Source organism: Podarcis melisellensis, assembly GCF_964234715.1.
Source record: "Podarcis melisellensis genome assembly, chromosome: 1".
NCBI lineage: Eukaryota > Metazoa > Chordata > Lepidosauria > Squamata > Lacertidae > Podarcis > Podarcis melisellensis.
In genome coordinates this window covers 91,873,796-91,889,131 of record NC_138528.1, presented here as the reverse complement: position 1 = coordinate 91,889,131, position 15,336 = coordinate 91,873,796, and the positions used below count along the sequence as shown (strand labels likewise).

General features: G+C 43.5%; 1 protein-coding gene across 1 annotated transcript in view; it reads left to right on the top strand.

The window, feature by feature from the left end:
* The window catches only part of ITGB5 (integrin subunit beta 5), a 75,952-nt gene that overhangs the window by 5,990 nt on the left and 54,626 nt on the right, over positions 1-15,336 (top strand). Inside the window, exon 2 of the mRNA XM_081924961.1 lies at positions 8,145-8,230. Coding sequence (XP_081781087.1) covers positions 8,145-8,230 — 86 coding nt within the window. The remainder of the gene's footprint in view (positions 1-8,144; positions 8,231-15,336) is intronic.

Here is a 15,336-nt window from a genome sequence, read left to right as displayed (position 1 = left end):
GCAATTTTGTGGCTCACAAAGCATATGTAGCCAAAGGCTGGGAAAACAATTATTATTTACGGTATATTTGCCACATGAAAAGAACTCTGTGACTGGCATGCAGGACAACAATAGTAGAGCAGTGTCAAGGCTTGCTTTTATTGCACTTTCCCTCTGCAATCAATATAGGTGGTGGTGGTGTTCTGAGATAGTCATTCAATGTTTTCCCCCTCAGTAGATTATGGAAAGGGTGGCTTATATATGGAAAGGTGTATATGTGAAAAAGAGCCTGTTGAGTCAGGGCAGAGGTCTATCTAGTCCAGAATTTATCTCTCACAGTACCCAACCCAATACCCACGGGGAGCAAATTCAGGTTCTGCTTGTGAAACAGCACTCTGCCCACTTATGGTTCTCAGCAACTGGTATTCAGAGACACAATGCCTCAAAAAAAAATCTAGCATTTTTTTTTCCTATTAAGGAGGGAATCCTGTAGGATACACTCCTCAGAAGCCAGTGTGGTGTGCGAGCCAGTGTGGTGTAGTGGTTAAGAGCGGTGGACTCGTAATCTGGTGAACTGGGTTCGCGTCTCCGCTCCTCCACATGCAGCTGCTGGGTGACCTTGGGCTAGTCACACCTTTGAATTCTCTCAGCCCCACTCACCTCATAGAGTGTTTTGTTGTGGGGGAGGAAGGGAAAGGAGACTGTTAGCCGCTTTGAGATTCCTTAGGGTAGTGACAAAGCGGGATATCAAATCCAAACTCCTCCTCCTCAGTTCTTAGCCTGCAAATATGCCTGATGGTCACTGATGCTATAGTCCATTCATTTCTGTACTGTCAGGTTTTAGAGAGTGCTTTCCCTCCCAAACCAAATACAGTTATAAATTGGCTAAACTTTGTGTATATATGGAGCCATTGACTACTGTAAACTGCTTTGCTTGTGCATGGAAGCTGATTTGGCAGATATCACTTGTCTACCTGGAGGCCTAGGGCTAAATTCAAGTAAGTCATTCTCTGTGTAGACCCACTGAAATATTTGAAGTCCACTGATTCCAGTTGTTCTACTCTTTAGTTTGACTTAGCTAGATGCAACCCATATACTGGATCTTACTAGTTTCCGCTCTTGTTTGCAATGGAACAAGCTAAAGATTGTGGTTAAATATTTGAACATGTGTGTGGACGATGTTAATTTGAGTAAAGGCTTATAGCTTGATAATGTTTGTGTTTACTCAGATATAAGCTCCTTTAAGTTCAGTGAGACTTACTCCCAAGTAAATATTTGTAGGATGGTAGCCCTGGTCCTGGAATATGTTTTCACTGCCTGTTTCTGTTGTCAATAACTGCACAATGATCAGATGAAGAGCCTGGACTAGATTTAGATTAGGACATAGATTTTTATCCCATCTTTCTGAGTATTTAACCTCACATGGTGGTTTATGCCCTCAAGCCAGATAACAAACAGCCATATTCTAGGGAGAGAATGTAGCATAAGGATTATTATTATTATTATTTATTATTATTTACAAAGGTATGCGCAATGTCTCTTTTTTCAAGTTACATTTTCTACAGGTCAGTTTCATTTGTTGAGTCATTAGGGTTACATTAGGAAGAAAAGGGGGGGGGAGAGGTGGAGGGGGCCATGGTGGGTGGGGGTGGGGTCAGGAGGCGATGTTTCTCTTTTAATTAATGTATGTGTGGGGTTGTGGGTGTGATGGCCTGAGGCTGAACCGGAGGAATCCCAGCCTGCACAGGAGTCCCCGCCTCCTGGGCCGGCTGAACTGGGGCAGGGCCTTGATTCTGAAGCACCTGCACCTGTGCTGGATCCTCAGGAGCAGGCACCAGGTGAATCCATTCTGGCTCCAGAGGTGGTTGAGGACTCAGTGCCTACAGGTGAGTCTCCCCCTGGGCCCAGTAACCCTTCAGCCTCTCCTGAACTGCAGAGGCTCAGGGCAGAGAGGCGAAGGGAACTGGTTTATCCCAGGAGGAGTGCTCACCTTAAGGCCAGGAGAGGCGGGTCTCCTGGGGGCCGGGACCGCCCCTGGCCTCAGAGAAGATAAAGGCCAGTCAGCCCGGTCCCAGGTTGCGGGAGCAACGTCGTTGATGAGCTGTTTCTGCCAGCATCCAGTCCTGTTTCCCCCAGAGTTCCTGTCCTTGCCCGGCTTCCCGCTGTGGACCCCGCTTCGCCCGAGGAGGACTGTCTGCCGACCCTCAACTCAGGTCCTGGACCTTGCCCCACGGTAACCTCCCCCCTGGACCAGCACAGTGGGTCTGGAAGCATGACTAACAACCCTTCCCTCTGCTGCTGATGTTGAGTTATCAGCTCTGTGTAAAAGAATTCACTAATTCCAGGGAACTGCCATTTAAACAATAGGGATGCTCTGATGCTGCTTCTGAAATGCACTTTAAAATAGCACCACTTTAGAAAATGTATCTGCATAGCACACCATGTTCTCTTCATAGTTCCCCTCCCCCTAATATTATTCTGGGCTTTTTAAAAGGAGGAGTGCAACGGAGTGGCTTTTAGTTCTTTATTCATTTATTTCCTTCTGTGTTGTTTACAGTTTAACAAGCCACATTAACAAGATTATTTTATGTACTGCCAAGCCGCCTGTGGCAAATGCCTATAAAACAATATAGGGCTTTTCAATGTTTGTATTCATTATACTGCCGGTCAAGAACCTTCCAGATATTGCTGTAGTAGAGCGTGTGAATCCAGGACAAGAATTTCCACTAGTTCAGTAATAAATCAAGGAAGATACTAGTTCATATTGCTTATTACAGCGTGGTCTATTCAAGGCATAGCGTAAACTGGAATGCTGCTGCAAATCTGACATTTCATTTGTGTTCTTAAGAACATCATTTGCATGTTTGTTCCATGAATGTGATGTTTGAAGAGCCTTGGAAGTGTTGTGTACAGTGGTACTTTGGGTTACATATGCTTCAGGTTACAGACTCCGCTAACCCAGAAATAGTACCTCGGGTTAAGAACTTTACTTCAGGATGAGAACAGAAATTGCGCAGTGATGGCAGCGGGAGGTCTCATTAGCTAAAGTGCTTCAGGTTAAAAACAGTTTCAGGTTAAGAACAGAATTCCAGAATGAATTAAGTTCTTAACCTGAGGTACCACTGTATAGGGTTTCTGTGACAGAACCACCCCTCTTCAAGTCAACTGGACAACATAGGGAAACCCAGCCCAGTGTTTTGACAAGGGATGGATGCCTTATTTGGGGAGCACCAGAACACTAGCGCTTCTCTTTATCCCCTGACTGAAAGTGCCACAGCTTGTTTTTTTTGCTAGGCCCCAAAGCCTGAATTGAGCTCTGTGTCTGATTAAATTCAGATCTTTGGAAAACTGAATCTGGGGCACCTGCCTCCTTCTGAAGCATTAAGTTTCATATAGTGAAAAGAATAGGGTGTCACTTCTGGACTTTGTTTGGGGAATTCTCAGTTCTTGAGTTGGAATGATGTATGCAGCCACCGCCCAAGTTTTTAAATTTTCACATATCAGCACACATTGCAAGAAATCTACCAAGAAAGCTGTTACGAAGGGAAGCTTGAAATCTTCCACTACAGAATTGGAATATGTTCATTCTGTGTTTGCCATGTAGTTCAGTTCTTTCTCTTTTGAAGCTACGATTGCTTGCAACGAGAAGTCGCGGGAGGAACTGACCGGTGCTTTTGTTGACTCGGTAGGACTGTGTGCATATTGTCATTGAATTGATCCCTCAGTGTGGGAAAAAGGAATCACAATGATTTTAGAATCTAGCCTTGGGTCAGGCTCTTTTTAGATTTCAGTGTGTCAATTCAATGTCATCAGCTGTGTTCATTTAATTAGATATTGACCCTATTAATATCTGGGCACAGAAAAATTGACACATCAGTATTATTGATAGCTTTGCCTTGCCTATAAATACTATCACATCATAACAAAATAGTTCTCTTCCCTTCGCTTTCACATGTGCAATTTTTAAGACAAATTCAAGGGGGAGAGGGCTATCAGTGGCTACTATGCTCTGCGTCAACAGTTGAAGGCAGCAATTCAAGCTTCTGAATACCAGTGGTTGGAAACAGGAGAGTGCTCTTGTGCTCCTGTTTTGCTTGCTGGTTTCCTATAGGCATCTGGTTGGACCCTCTGAGAACAGGATGCTGGACTAGATGAGCCATTGGCCTGATCCAGCAGTTCTTATAAGAGTGTAAGCCTTATAAGGCAATATCTGTTTGATTTGTTTTGCTTTGTATTTTGCCTTGGTGTTGAACATAGCCTGGAGATTATTATAGAGACGAAGCCTTGCAGCTCGATCTAGTACAGGGGTTGGCAAGGTTTACCGGCCATGGGCCAGATGACTCCCATGGAGATCGTTCGTGAGCCGGACTGGCGCAGCGCGATGCCAGAAATCACGCCTGCGCATGTCCATGGCGCTGGAAATTGCACCTGCGTATGCCCAGACGCCGAAAATTGCACCTGCGCAGAAGCAATTTTCGGCGTCTGGACATGCACAGATGCAATTTCTGGTATCTGCGAGTGCGCAGACGCCATTTCCAGTGCTACTCAGCGAGTCCCCGCACCGCGTTGCACTGGTTTAGAGCAGCGCACGGGGGACTCTCCGAGTAGGCGGCTCGGTTTAGGGGTGGCTCATGGGCCAGTGAAATGGTCTTCGTGGGCCGCATCTGGCCCATGGGCTGCACGTTGCCGATCCCTGATCTAGTAGCCACTTAATTATCAAAGAACTACCATAGCAATGTGGTCCTTAACCAGAATGGAAGTACTGCGTTTTCAGCCACTTCGGTTTAATTGCTCGCTATAAATCACCCTGAATGTTTAAGTGCAGTTGTTTAATTGGCTGCATGTCAGTTTAGAAATGAGATTCATCAAGAAAGATATGTATCAAAGATGTATAAAACAGTGAACACCACATGAGAACTTTAATAGACCAGTACAGTGGTACCTCGGGTTACAATTTGGGTTACAGACTCCGCTAACCCGGAAGTAGTACCTCGGGTTAAAAACTTTACCTCAAGATGAGAACAGAAATCGTGTGCCGGTGGCGTGGTGGCAGCAGGAGGCCCCATTAGCTAAAGTGGTACCTCAGGTTAAGAACAGCTTCAGGTTAAGAACGGACCTCCAGAACTAATTAAGTTCGTAACCAGAGGTACCACTGTAGTCTAAAACTTAGCGTGGTTATCAATAGAGTAAATGGCAGCATTTTTGAAATGAGACATAATAATATAATAATAATAATTTATCATTTATACCCCACCCATCTGGCTGGTTTTCCCCAGCCACTCTGGACGGCTCCCAACAGAATTAAAAGCATAATAAAGCACCAAACATTAAAAACCTCCCTGTTAATTTCACTGTTTAAAGATGCTGTCAAGGGATGCAGTCTTGCTCCCTTTGTGTTTTGGAGAGCAGGGAACAGAGGTGATATCAGCAATATCCTTTCCTTCCTTGCCATGGCACATCTGTGCTGGGAGCGCAGTTCTGCCAAGTGTGTTGAAACACATCCATGATGAGATCATCATAGAATTGGCATACCCAGCTTAGATGTAGGTAGACATTGGTGGAGGAAGCTGTGTTTTTGTCTTATGAGGAGCCACAAATGCAGAAAGGAGGTTTTTATACCCTTGGTCAGTAATTTAGAAAGTGCTCCAAATTCATGGAGATAAGTCTCTGCTATCAGCTGTTGCCTTGGTTTCTGTAAAAGCAATGCTCCTTGTGAGACTGATAGACTGAGATATTAAATAACGCTCCACCCCCTCAGTCGGTACATTATGAGACCCTTAATCTCAGGGTCGTGGGTTTGAGACTCGAACTGGGCAAAAAGATCCCTATGTTGCAGAGATTTGGTCCCTGCCAAAGCTACAATTCTATTATTCTCTTTTTCTCTCGTTGTGTATTTATGTGGCTTGTCTGATTATGGGGGTGTGTATTATTTCTGCGCATATACACACTGACTTTTGTGTTTTATTGGCTAGTGTCCAGGATAAACAAACTGCCCTGCATAACATGGATATCCGGTGGAAATTATTATATTAATACTTTAAAAGAATAAATAGGTCACAGCGATGAAATGAGATAGTTATGTAACCTGCATGTGTGTTCAGACAATTAATTAAATGCCATGTTATTAAAAGGTCAAGTTCAGATCAGTGCAGTTTACTCACTTCAACCAGAATCCATTCAGATCTCAAATAGTCTTAAAATGAGGGATGCCTATGATTTCCCCTTTTTAAAAGCAAGTCAGTTGACTGCCACAAGTTCTCGTATTCCAGAGAATAACCTAGACATATTTTATTTAAATAGAGTTCCATAATTTTTCCAGACAAACTTTTGCTCACAGTTAGATTTCTAAAAAGGGACGCGGGTGGTGCTGTGGGTAAAAGCCTCAGTGCCTAGTACTTGCCGATCGAAAGGTCGGCGGTTCGAATCCCCGTGGCAGGGTCTCAGCACCTGCCAACCTAGCAGTTTGAAAGCACCCCTGGGTGCAAGTAGATAAATAGGGACCGCTTACTGGCGGGAAGGTAAACGGCGTTTCCGTGTGCTGTGCTGGCTCGCCAGATGCAGCTTTGTCACGCTGGCCACGTGACCCGGAAGTGTCTCCGGACAGCGCTGGCTCCCAGCCTCTGGAGTGAGATGAGCGCACAACCCTAGAGTCTGGCAAGACTGGCCCGTAGGGGCAGGGGTACCTTTACCTTTACCTAGATTTCTAAAATTCCATTGAGTATGCACAGCCACAGAAAAATACTGTAATTTTCACAGCACTTTCAGCGTGCTAACTCACCAATGTTTTTACCACACTGCAAGCAGGGTGGGGAAAATTCAAAGCATCTGGTTGCCATGTGCCTAGAAAGTTTGTGCTGGTGCTTAGGAATTTGAAGTATTTGCTAGAAAGGTTCCTAGGATTTTTCTTCTCTCAAATACTGGCCTGTTGCTTACAGTGTAAGATGCATCTTTTTACTCTGTCAGGGCTCCTGTACCTGTCTCTTAACATCTGTGCAACTAGCAGAAATAAACACTTTCCCTTATCATCCCATCTCCATGCCATGAATGGGAAAGTTATGGCTGTTGACTTTTTGTCTCTCATGTTGCTGTTTAAAGGAGCCCTGCTATAAAAATTCTGGGTACTGGTAGTAGATAGGAATATCACTTTGTCAGATGATTCTTGTTCAAACACATAGGAAGGTAATACAGTGGTACCTCAGGTTACATGCGCTTCAGGTTACAGACTCCTCTAACCCAGAAATAGTACCTCGGGTTAAGAACTTTGCTTCAGGATGAGAACAGAAATTGTGCTCTGGCGGCGCGGCAGCAGCGGGAGGTCCCATTAGCTAAAGTGGTGCTTCAGGTTAAGAACAGTTTCAGGCTAAGGATGGACTGCCGGAACGAATTAAGTACTTAACCCGAGGTACCACTGTATGGTTGTTTGGGCTGAAAAAAAAAACACCCCTAAACTTTGAGGCTTCAGTACAGTAGAATACTTTGGTGATCAGACTATCTCAAAGTGCACGGTGTGGCTTTTAAAATAACCCTCATTTTAAAATAACCCTTATTTTATTTATTAAGTTTATATCCCATCCTTCTTCCCAAAGGCCCCCAGAGTGGCAAGTCTTAGCTCCAAGCATTGAAAATGTTAAGTCGTTCAAATGCAGACTGACTGCCTATAGATACATTAATTCCTAGCACTAAAAACAACCTAACATAGCATGTTTTTAGATAAATATGGGAGTTTTTGATAACTTGCTAGACAAGGGCTGTTTATTTAACCTTATCTAAGTAGAAAACAAGCAATTACTTCATTTTTATAAAGCAACAAATGCAGGCTTTGGGGGGGGGGCGGGAGCAAAGTCATCACACATCAAGAGAAAGATATTCCTAAAGGGTTGTCTCTAATAAAGTCATACTTAGAGTATACTCACTGAAATCTTTGTAGTTAAATTAGTCATGGCCATTGATTTCAGTGCGTCTGCTGACTGCAATCCTGTCCAGGTCTACTCAAGACGTGCGTTCTGTTGAATTTAATGGGGCTTAGTCCCCCAGTGGGGTTAGGAGTGCAGCCTTAGTTTTGTTTCTGATCTGCCATATTTATTCTGGTGTGAATAGTAACAAGCACCCTGTTATTTCTCATGGGGTATTTTTTTGGTCAATTTCTCTGGTTTGCTCTCTTAAAGGTCTCAATATTTGCACAAGTGGCAGTGCTACCTCCTGTGAAGAATGCTTGCTTGTTCATCCCGAGTGTGCTTGGTGCTATAAAGAGGTGAGTTGTCACTTTTCTTTGGTCCTTCTTACTTTAAAACTAGCTTTGTATATTTGCAGTCTAGAATCCTTAACCTCAGGTGTTTTTTTGTACAAGGCAGACTGGTCAACAGATTACTTCCTTAGTTCCTGTATTATATCATAGCTTCCTCAGTTCCTGTACTAAATCATAAACAACACCAAGGGTGCGACGCCAAGCCTCTGCCCAAAATCTCTACTCCTCCATTTTAATTCTAGCCTGAAGAGGAGTTCTGTGTAACTCAAATGTTCACATGTCTTATTGTGAACCTTGCTGTTAAATAAGTTTGTAATTACCTATATAATAACACTTAATTGACCATTTGAGGCAATGGTGCCAGGAAGTTGTATTTTTTCTCCCTGTCCCCCATTTGCAATAAAAATGGCATCAGTAGCATGTAGTCCAAGCAAAAAGAAATGGTTGATAACCAACATTAGTCATATTAGACTCACTGAAATCAATGGGCTTAAGTCTATTAACTTGAATGGGCCAACTCTTTTAAGATTAGTTAATATTAATATTTCAATTAATATTAAGTTGCAGTGTAATACATGCTTAATGGCAATTGTTTTATTTATAATATCCTCTCATGAATTAGAATGATAATGTTTATCATTTTTTTATCCTTTATATAAAAAAGAAAAATTCTAAAGAATACAGCTTTTGCATAATTATGCCATAAACATCCTCCTTTTGTGGCGACTCTTCTGTAACACCAGGGCTGCTGAACCCGATGCGACTTAAATGCACATGATTAATGTGGGCCTGGGCCTCAGTTGCTGTGATCTGAAGTGGATTCCTGGTAGCTATTGAAGTCACTTTGGTATAATGGACTTCCCTGCCCACTTAAAATGTGCTTTGGGTTGTGGGTATCATGCTGTATATACAACCTGACTTTATACATTTGGATAATGGCCTGATGTTTTCATTGCAATGTCTTATTTGCTGTCTGTCAGGGAACTGCCATCAGCTCAGAGGCGAGAGGTGGAAGGGCAGTTGCGTTACAGGGAGCCTTCAAAGATCTTGAGAAGCATCACTTCCTCCGTGGAGGAGGGAAGCCACACCTCCAGTGGGGAAGGGATGCAGGGCTCAGAGGATGCAAGGGAGAGGCACAGCACCGGGCCTGAGCCAAGCGGGGGGGGGGAGGCAGGTCCCCCTTTGCCCACGCCTTCTCTGCGTAGCTGGTTTACGCGCAGAGAGGGGAGGCGTAGGATGGGGGTCAAAAGACTACTCTGCTGGGGAAAGTTTAAGGATGCCCCATTAGCTAAAGTGGTGCTTCAGGTTAAGAACAGTTTCAGGTTAAGAATGGACCTCCGGAATGAATTAAGTACTTAATCCGAAGTACCACTGTATATACTTAGGCTCACTTCCTTGGAGACCTGCCAAGGCTAATGTTGTGGGACTCTCTGGAGCAGATTTGGGGGTGGCATGGGGAGAAGAGAGGAAACATCAGTCCTGTTGCACCAGTAGAAATACTTTACAGGATGGAACCTGTAAGAAGCAAGTTTCAATTTAAGCACAGTAATAGGATAACACTTAAGTTGGTCATCTGAGGTCAGAAGTGCCAGAGTACTGTTGGCCTGTAGGGATGGGAAACATCCAGCCAGGAAGATGATGGTGTTTAGTTCTTCATATGCTCAGCCTCTTGTACAAAGAGTGCATAGGCATAGGGGAAGGGTTACCCTCCACCCCCCACCACCCCCTCAATGCCTCAGAGACATCTTGTATGCATCTGTAAGAAGTGTGTTTCTGCCAAGTGTATAAGTGGTGGTGACATCAGAAAGAAAAAATATTGCTTGCGAAGCTGTGGTGTTGGGCTAGAATTGTTTTATTTTCTTGGCACAAAAGGGCTATTTTTTGAGTGGCTTTGCCAACAGAAATGTTTATCCGGGAGTTGTTGTGACCGCTAGTTATAGGTCAGCCTTCAGCAGTAGCTGCTGATGCTGCGTTATCAAATCAATTATTTGGTTTAGATTCCCCCCCCCAATTTGACTGGAAAGCAAAGAGGTGAAAAGGGGCTGTTTGTAGACAATAATTCCTGAAGGCCACAATAGCTCTTAGTTTAAATTATCTGCCTTTAATTGTGCCACTGCCCGTAAGGAAAAGGTTTTCAATGTTTAGTGAAAAAAGTTGACATTGATATTCTAAAAGTACAGAGTTGTAGCAGACCTTTTAAGTGTCCTTGTTCCTTCCCCACTTTGTACAAAAGTTCCCACTTTGAGTGGGGGGGAAACCCTAGCCAGTAAAATTTATATTTAGAGCCACGAAAACCTTGTTAGCCAAGAAAAAAGTTTAGGGTTTCCTGGGCCGGATTAAACTAATTTGGTGCCCTTGTGGAAAACAGCACAAGGGCTCCTGTTAATGCAATTGAGCTCCTCGCCCCAAATCCTCCCCATACACCTCCCCAAATCCCCTCTGTGTGGCTGGGAGAACCCCAGAACAGCATGCTTTTTTTAGGGGGAGAAGAGGGGAGATAGTTCCACGGTGCAAGCTAAAGTGCTTGCACTTACTGAATGATAGTACTGTATTGAATTCCAGTCCTTGCTTCCAAGTTTATGGGGCTCCAGGATTACTAAGGGTTGCATCCAAAGCTACCAGTCTGTTATCAGAAGGGCCTTTGCAGTAATGGAGATCAATTTCTGAAAGTCGTGCAAGAGAAGGATCCAGTGCAACAGCCCCACTGGCGGAACCATTTTACAAGACCTCACTAGTGCATACACATTTGTCTGCTTGTGGAACCTCTCGGGCAAGAGGATCTGTTTGAGAACGGCAGCCCGCTAGCGGAGCAAATTTGAGTTCCAACTCTTTAACTTCATTGAATGCAACCTTTAAGCATCAGCCTTGCAGACACTTATTCTGGGAGGAACCTCAATGAAAACAATGGAACCAGTGTGGTGTGTTGGTTAGAGTGTCATACTAAGGGCTCACCCAGACTTATCCTGTGCCTGGAAAGCATGGATTTGAGTGGTTTTCTGCATGTCCTATGCTTTCTAGGGATAGATCTGTGCCGTTTTGCCCTTGTCCCACTGATCTTCACCAAAAACCCCACACTTTAGCAATAAATTGGAGCAGACGTCAATCCAGAGAAAACCCGAAGACGTTCTCTCTGATTCAGAGGTAGAGTTTGGGTTTTCCCCGGGGGAAAGTGGTGGGGCAAGTCTGGGTAAGCCTTAAGACCTGGGAGACGAGGGTTCTAGTCCCCACTCAGTCATTAAGCTCACTGGGTGACCTTGGGTCAGTCACTTTCTCTCAGCCTTACAGGTTTGCAGTGAGGACAAAATGGAGAAAGGGGAGAAGCACCCACCCCACTCTGAGCTCCTTGGAGGAATGGTGTGGTATAAATCCAATTTTTAATAATGCGCACATTTCTGAATATAGGATTGCACCAGCAGTGCAAATATTACATTGCAGTGCGCAGGCAGAATTCTATTTTCAAATTTAGTTTCCCTGTCCTAAGAAGTGTGGAAAATCTGTCTGTCTAATGGAATGTTAACAAATTCAGTTTTGTGCTGCTGTTCTTTGAGTATCCTAAATTGCATGTATGGAAGTGGCAGAACCTCAGCAGAAGATTCAAATTCTCCCTGACACCCCCCCCCCCAAATTCCAGTGGCAAGTCTAACAGGGCCTCTCTTTTCTGAGGAATTTCCAAAGCTAGGTTTTTAAGACTTGCGGTTCTCCACAGATCACTGTGCCCTTTAATCTGTTTTTCAGGAATAATGACATTTTGATTTTGCAGGAGAAAAGAACAATTATTAGCCCTGGGTTTGTTGCAATATATCTTAGATCAGGCTTCCCCAACCTAGTGTTGTCCAGATGTTTTGGGTGACAACTGCCATTTGCCCCAACAGCATAATCGATTGGAGGCCAACACTTTCTGGAGGTGCCAAGTTGGGTACACCTGGCCTAGACCTTGCTGAATTACTAAACCCCTGGACCTTTTTACTTACCAGCTGCAGTAGTTTCAATTGAGACTTCAGTATTAGTTTTGTTCTAATCAAACACCTGCAGGTTTAAGCAACATGTAAATGGATAACAAAAGACGGACTTCCTTAAATTCTTAAAAATGGTGGACCATGGTCTTATGAAGCCTGCAATAGATTATACTGGCATGATCTTTTTTTCATAAAGTCAGAGAGCTAGATGGTATCATAATGGAAGCATGTTTCACCTGAAATCCTTGGACAGAATATTTCTGGAGGCATTTTGTTTCTGAGTTGAAAGCTTCCATTAAACTTCTATTTTCAGAAGAAGAAAAAATAGTTGTACTGTATGTGGAAATAACATGCTCCTGGTATGTATTTGCCTTGAGGCTGAGGCGTGAAAGAGGCAAGATATTGCAGGAGAAATGGCAAAAATTAAAAGAGGATCACTGACAGATAAGATGTAAAGGAATAAGGAAAAAAATTGGCAGTATTTTCTTATAACCTGGTTTGCATCAGGTAATGAACTTCTAGCTCATATTATGGGTTAGCTTCAGTGTGCTTTAGACAAAATTTTCGAAGCCTCTAATGTCTTCCTCTTTGAAAAGAAAAAAGGAGGGTGTGGTTTGTCTATATTTCTGGTTCTGCAATTTTAAAAAAAATGCTTGTACTTTATTGTGGTCTGTAGAATGTAATCTGTACTCAAAGATTTATCAGATAATGTGTATTCTGTAATTGGTGCCAAAAACATGTGGAGTTTTACAGCTGGGGGAGTATTACAGATGCAGGAGAGAGATAACTGACTGGGGATGTCTGTTTTGTTTTTGTTTTACAAAAACCCTTTACTGTACTGTTGGACAAGGTGGGCAAATCTGTCAATTTCAGTTTCTCATTAAAGAAAACAACTCTTAAGTTCACTTCTCCACATTTCCTCGTTAGTTTGCTTTTTTTTAAAGAAGACTCCTTGTAAAAATTCATTGGCTCTTCAGTACAAAATTGTATTCATACATATTTTTGCAAATCAAACCTGCCTTGTGTGATGCGTTTTTAAGTTATTTTCATCAGTACATTTATATATATTTTTGGCACAAAACACAAACTGAATCAAAAATTGAATTTCTCCTCTATCTTTAGCTGTTATTAACAATTTTATACAGCATTTACATGATATCCATACTCACCGTGAGCCTCAAAACGAGATGGAAGAAAAAACACATTTGTTTAAAAAATAAACCCCAAGGATGCCTGGGTAGCTCTTAGTGCAGAGGAAAAATACAGAAGAACAAAGCACAGATCACTGAAATAGTTCGTGCAGAATAATCTTTCAGAGTGTACCAGGCCGGTAGCATGCAGGAGGTTGTTTTTTTTAGAAAAACAAAAGAGTAGATACATGAGAGAACTGAAATGTATTGTACAGAGGTGAATTTTATTCTAGTGCCTCTGCAAGCTCCTCTGTTTCTTTTTTTGCATTTGCTTGTAGAGAAATAGGGCTCATCCCACCTTTATTTAGTTCAAAACATTTATATGCTGCCTATCCAAATAAAAAGTCCACCATGGAGGCTTACATATTAAATAAAAGAGTACATGCCCACCTGTTGAAGCATCATTGGCAAAGGGGTGGTGGAAGATAGCAATCTGGGCAGCTGAGCTAAAACGGCCCCGCACCCATGGAGTAAGGGGTTCCAAAGGCATGGGGCCATCATAGAACAAGCCCTCTTGTGCCTGCCAATATCATTGGTTAGTTGGCGGGCAAACAAAGAGGACCTGTGATGCAGATCTTGGAGGGCATGCAAGACAACATGGGTGCAGACAGTCCTTTAGATATCTTGGACCTAGTTCTTTCAGGCTTTAAAGCTTAAAGCTAGCACCTTAAATTAGGTCCAGAAATGCAACCACGTACCCACCTGTCCAGTACAGTAGTACCTCGGGTTAAGTACTTAATTCGTTCCGGAGGTCTGTACTTAACCTGAAACTGTTCTTAACCTGAAGCACTACTTTAGCTAATGGGGCCTCCCATTGCCGCCACACCACCAGAGCACAATTTCTGTTCTCATCCTGAAGCAAAGTTCTTAACCCAAGGTAATATTTCTGGGTTAGCGGAGTCTGTAACCTGAAGCGTATGTAACCTGAGGTACCACTGTACTCTAGTGTTTTGGATTTTATACCAGCTGAGGCTTCCAAGCAGTCTTTAAAGGCAGCCCCATGTAAAGCACGTTACAGTAGTCAAGCCAGTACATGACCAGGACACAGATTACTGTGGCTAGGCCAGATCTCTTCATGTAGGGTGTACCAGCCAAAACTGGTGAAACAAACTCCTGGCTATTGATATCTGACTAGGGAAGCACACAAAAATGCTTTCCTGCCATCCCATAGATGCCTAAGATATAGGCATGCATTCCTTACAAGTTTTGTTTAATTTATATTGCTTTTAATGGATTTGTATGCTTTGGCCAGAAGCCCTGCATGCAGCTCATCCTGTGTTGACGAAGAACATTTCCACATGTCGGAAGCAACTAAGAGATTATTGGCAGTGCAGTCCACTATATTAGCCTTCCCCTACCTGGTACCCTCCAGAGGTTTTGTACCAGTCACAACCACTATGGCTGTGCTGACTGGGAACGATGCGAGTTGTAGTCCAAAAACATCTGGAAGGTGCTTGATGGGCAATGCCTCTATACTAGTTTCTTTAGAAGCCTCAGAAGTTAGTCTTCCTGTATAAATTTGTACTGGATTACTCTTCAGCCATAAGGGTCCTACTCTACCCCACCCCACTCCGAATTTAAGGTAGAATGGGTGAAGTATATTGCCCCCTAGGTGCATCCCATCATGTTATCTGGTCAAATGTACTCTTAAGGTTGTTTTGTGTATAGCTAGAGATGTTGGTGGCGCTGTGGGTTAAACCACAGAGCCTAGGACTTGCCAATCAGAAGGTTGGCGGTTTGAATCCCCGCGACGGGGTGAGCTCCCGTTGTTCGGTCCCTCCTCCTGCCAACCTAGCAGTTCAAAAGCATGTCAAAGTGCAAGTAGATAAATAGGTACTGCTCCAGCTGGAAGGTAAACGGCGTTTCCGTGTGCTGCTCTGGTTCGCCAGAAGCGGCTTAGTCATGCTGGCCACATGACTGGAAGCTGTATGCTGGCTTCCTCGGCCAATAAAGCGAGATGAGCACC